The 5,073-nt window shown below is 38.1% G+C and overlaps 1 gene segment (V, D, J or C); it reads left to right on the top strand.

Moving 5' to 3' along the window:
• The first annotated feature begins 2,510 nt into the window (after nucleotides 1-2,510).
• Nucleotides 2,511-3,180, top strand: LOC119512026. The segment is given in 2 exon segments: nucleotides 2,511-2,640; nucleotides 2,822-3,180. Coding segments are annotated over 2 exon segments (405 nt in total).
• Nucleotides 3,181-5,073: the final 1,893 nt, after the last annotated feature.

Genomic DNA, 5,073 nt, shown 5'->3' with positions numbered 1-5,073 from the left:
TAGTGTGGAGGGTCCTATGCCCAGGTTCTAATAAGGCTGAAATCAAGGTGTCAGGGAGTCTACATTCTTTGCAGAGCTCAGATTTCTCTTCCAAAGTCATGGTGTTTGGCAGAATCAGTTCCTTGTGCATTAGGAGTGAGATCCTATTTCCTTATGGCTGTGAGCTCTCGTCTCCTGAGGCTTCCCTCCTTATGTGCCACTTGGTCCCCTCAACCTCCATAGCCAACATCAGATATTTCCAGCTGGGTAAATCCTTCTTATCTGTGAATCTCACTGTGTTCTTTTCCTCTGACCAGTTCAGCAAGATTTAAAGGACTCACATGTGGAAAGGTCAGGCCCTCTTGGATATTCTCCTTTCTTAAAGTCAACAGAGTTCATTACATATGCAAAATCCCTTCAGAACAAAACCTAAATTAGTGTGTAAACAGCTGGGAGATGTGTACATTCCAGTGGCCAGAAATCTTGAGGATCCTCTTAGAAATCTACTTGCCACAATATCTTTTTATCATTTACCAGAGATTGATTGGGTCCCAACTGTATCTTTGGCAGTGAGGAGTGTTTGGATAATTTCACTTTTTAATATTATGATTCCCAAGGAGAGGATAGAAGGGTTAGTTTATCAGCTGGCACAGAAACAATGATGATTCCACAAATTCCTCTTCCTCACAATGCTATTGTATGTAAAATGGCCTAGAAAATATCTGCTAAAAGTAATTCTAACCATGGATTATCATTGCATTTAATCTAATCCCAAGCTGTCTTCCAAAGTTTTTGGTTCCCTAGGATAAAGACCTTGTCTGCATTTCAGTGTTTCATATGCCCTTCTTGAACATCCAAGGTCATCTTCTCCCAGGTCCTGTTCATTTCCTGAGGTCCCTTCCCTGAGCTTTGCACACCAGCTTCCTCCTTTATTCATGCATGAGGTCAACTGTCCCATCTCAGAGAGGACATTTCTGTGTCCCATGTTTTAAGGGTCTCCTCTGTCCCAGTCACTCAGCCTGACACATCCTGGTTATTATCATGTCATCCTCGACTGTCTAACATTCCTTAATGTTTGTAGGCTTGGGGAGGAAATTCCATTGTGTTGAAGCAGGAATTCTACCAATTAAAAAGCGCATATTTCTTTTAAGTGATTACACTCAAGAATGTATGTATATTAAGTGAAACTTCATGGAAAAGCATAAAAACGACATGGAGAATGAGGGCAAACCTGAAGAAAGTGTTGGCATCTTCAAAATCCAAAGATTTTGGACCAAGAACATATTGGACCTTTGACAGGTAGAAACACCTTCCTGGATGATGCAGGTCTGCACCTCAGCATTCCATAACCCCTGCTAAGGGGACCCTCATTTAAGGATATGGGCCCTTAAGGAGACATAGTGGACTTGTTATTAATTAGAATTGGAACAATAATACCTTAGGACATGATGTCAGGGAAACTTCTTGGGGGTATGTTGGTTTTTTCTTTGCAGGAAAAGTTTAAATCTTGAGAGAGGAAGAATTTTGTAATCCATAAAAGTGTTAAACAGCAACATTTGTTTCTGTCTTCCTCTGACTCTGTAGTTTGTGAGGGTTGACCCATGAAATGGACCTGGATGCTCATCGTCCCACTTGTCCTGAGTAACGACTTTGCTACAGAGGGAAAGTATCAGAGAAGCAGATTAAGCGGGGCTGCAGAAAGGCCCTTTGTTTACTGTCTGTTGCTTCCATAAAAATGAATATTTTAGGGGTTCAGGGGTTCTGTTTTATTTGTTCATAAGCTAATATCCTATACATAGAACTATTCATGATATTATTTGCATAATTCTATAAACATTGATTTTGAGTAGGAATAAATGAAGAACCTGCTCTATGAGACCTTGGGAGCTGAAGTTATTTTACCTATTACCACAAAGGGGAGCTGCTACTCTCTAGGTCTGCTAATCACTTCATTTATGCTTTGAGAAACTGGTTGTCCTAAAGGGCAGTGGCAAGAGTGATTTTTGAAACTGTGGAGACTCATTTTTGAGACAATATTTGTGTTGAGGGAAATATCAGGGGTCTACATTTGGACATATTGAGGTGTCTTTGAGATGTCCAAGAGGAACTTCAAATATATATTTAAAATTTGTAATAGACTGAGATAGACATAATTTTTGCACTACATGCTCACTCTATCCAATGGTATGAATATATTCACAGTTTCTGGCACTATATTTAGAAAGTTCAATTAAGTTGAGAAATTATGTACTCACAGATACATATATACTATTACAAAATTAATTTGTTTATTAGATATTGCAGGTCTTTTGAAGTGTACAGTTGACAATAAAAATATTTTAAATTGGACAAATTTGCTGAAGTTTGTTGAAAATTATAGTGTTAGGTTCATTTCTGGGTCTTTTGCAGGCATACAATCACATTTCCTGTGGTAATGATATTTTTATCTCCTTCTATCCATTATTTGTCTTCACAACTCACTGCACAGGCACGTTTGCCTTTCTACTCTCTGATGCTTTGCATAGGCTCCTTGGGGACTGGGCTGGCTGCTCAGACTCTATTAATGGGGTTTCCCTGGAGATGGGGCCTGAGTGCACCAGATGGTGAGCAAGATGGTGTCACAGTCCCAACTTCTCATCTTCCTGGTGCTCTGGGTCTCAGGTGAGAGGTTCAGAGGAGCAATATCCTTCTACCATTGTAAAATGGTTTTACATGCAGATTGAACAATCTGTTTCATCTAAAGAGATCTGATTATATATGACTAATCAGATAACCTACATTTATTTATATATTTTATGTTTTTGTGACATAATGTGTGATCTATATTCTTTTCTGACTGCAGGTGCCAGTGGGGACATCACACTGACCCAGTCTCCAGAATCTGTGGCTGGGTCTCAAGGAGAGACTGTCACCATCAGATGCAAGTCCAGCCAGAGTGTTAGCAGCTACTTAAACTGGTACCAGCAGAAACCTGGACAGGCTCCTAAACTGCTCATCTATGGTGCATCCACCCGGGCATCTGGGGTCCCTGACCGATTCACTGGCAGTGGGTCTGGGACAGATTACACTCTCACCATCAGCAGGTTCCAGCCTGAGGATGTGGCAGATTATTACTGTCAGCACGGTTACAGCTCTCCTCCCACAGTGTTTCAGCCTCGAACACAAACCTCCTCCCCAGGGCTGTAGGTCCATGAGACCAGTATCACCAGCTGCTTCCTCCTCAAGGAGACCTGAAATCGTTCATTTCCTCCATCTGTCTGAGAAGCCACATCATTTAGGGGATTGTACATTGAAAACTGCATATTTTGAATTGGTAGATAACATGACTGGTCCTATAAATTTCTGTTATTTACACTTTGGTTTTTGTCAAATATGTTTTAAACCCTGCAGGATTGATTTTCTCTTCAATGTGTCTCCTTAATGCTGAAAAATTTCTGAACATAATTCCTTATTCCTTCAATCACCTTCCTTCTCTGCCCTCATCCTCCACTCTGGAGCTTTCCAATTTTAAATCCTTGATCTTCACATTCAGAACTTCCCACGTGGAAGGTCTTCTTCCTCCCTTACTTTTTCCTTCCTTGAACTATGTGTTCAAGCCAAGCCTTGCTGGTTAGTGTCACAGGATGATATTTGCTACTCTACCTTCTTTTTTTTCCCTTTAGATACCTATTTTCATTTATTATTGCCAACAAATAATAATTGTGAACACCTTTAGAATCCATCCCTCTGAAGAGTGGTTATATCATATAGTATAATGTTGATTATATGAAATATATTTGTGTTAGAGTGGATGTAAAATTTTCCAGTGATGTTCTTTTTCCTATGAATGTTACCATATCCCTATAGTACTTTTATAAGATGGTTGAACCATAAATCTATATGAAATTCAATGTTATCTATATGGTCATCAGATTCGGGCCCACATCATCATATTCTTATATATGTGAAATGACACATGTACAAGGTTATTCTTTACATTTCTTGTTGTGGTAAAAGATTAAAAATAACTCACATTCTATCAATATGAGACTAGTTACTTCTATATGATAGAATGTAGCCTGTAATAATTGAGGGAGGCCATTTGCAAAAATCAATTAATATTGCCTGACTTCAAAGATAAAGTGTAAAATGAAAAAAGCACAAAGTGTCAAATGTTGTACATTCCATTTTTTAGAAAAAGGAAAAAATGTAAAAAGGAAAATGAAAAAAAGTTATATCCTATATGTTATCTATTCATAGAATATCTGAAAGGCTATTTCCTTTTGTACTGCCTTTTCCTTCTCTCCATCCCTTTCAGTCCTTCTCATTCTGTCAAAGGCAATTCTCTAAATCTTTAAGTATGCATCTGGAAATTTGTGACAACTTTCCTCCTGAATTTTTCATCACTTGTCAACTTTCTCTGTAATCATCCCCTGGGCACTTGAGGAAATCATGGTTCTTAAGTTTGCTGTAACCTGAATGCATTGGGTAAATTTTAATACATTCATTTTAGTGGAAAAGTAGAAAAACCCCAGATATTATATTATTTCTGTAACAACTTCAAAAGAAATGGGTGGATGAAATATGGTTTCAGCAAGTATCTCATCAAACTTGAGAATACACTAAACAAACAAAACACATAACTGCTCCTGTGATAGTAATGAGACATTGTTAAAATTATTAATATTAAGAAGTCCATATCATTCATTCACTCAAGAAATATTTATTGAGTGCTTACTCTGTGTAGTATCTGCAGATGATCCCTCCTATCATTCTAGTTTGTGAGGCAGCAAAAATCACATTCATAAATAAAATATTTACCATTTTACTATGTTATTTTGTAAGCACCAGGAAGAAAAATAAATCAGGGAAGGGGGAAAAAGTTTGGTGGTTAAAAATGGATAGCAATTTGAAAGACGATAATGTATCAGTTGGCTACTGTCATGTAATCTACCACTCTTTACACCATTAGCATAAACTTTAAGCTGTTGAGATTTTGGTTATTTGTGCAATAAGATAATATGGGCAGGTTAGACTGATTTGGCTGGGCTTGCGCTTGTGTGTACAGTATCTGGACAGTCTACTGAGGACTGGCTGATCTAGACTCAAATGTTT

Source organism: Choloepus didactylus, chromosome 17, assembly GCF_015220235.1.
Source record: "Choloepus didactylus isolate mChoDid1 chromosome 17, mChoDid1.pri, whole genome shotgun sequence".
Lineage (NCBI taxonomy): Eukaryota > Metazoa > Chordata > Mammalia > Pilosa > Megalonychidae > Choloepus > Choloepus didactylus.
Note: the sequence above shows the minus strand (reverse complement) of the source record. Positions and strands in the feature narration are given on the sequence as shown.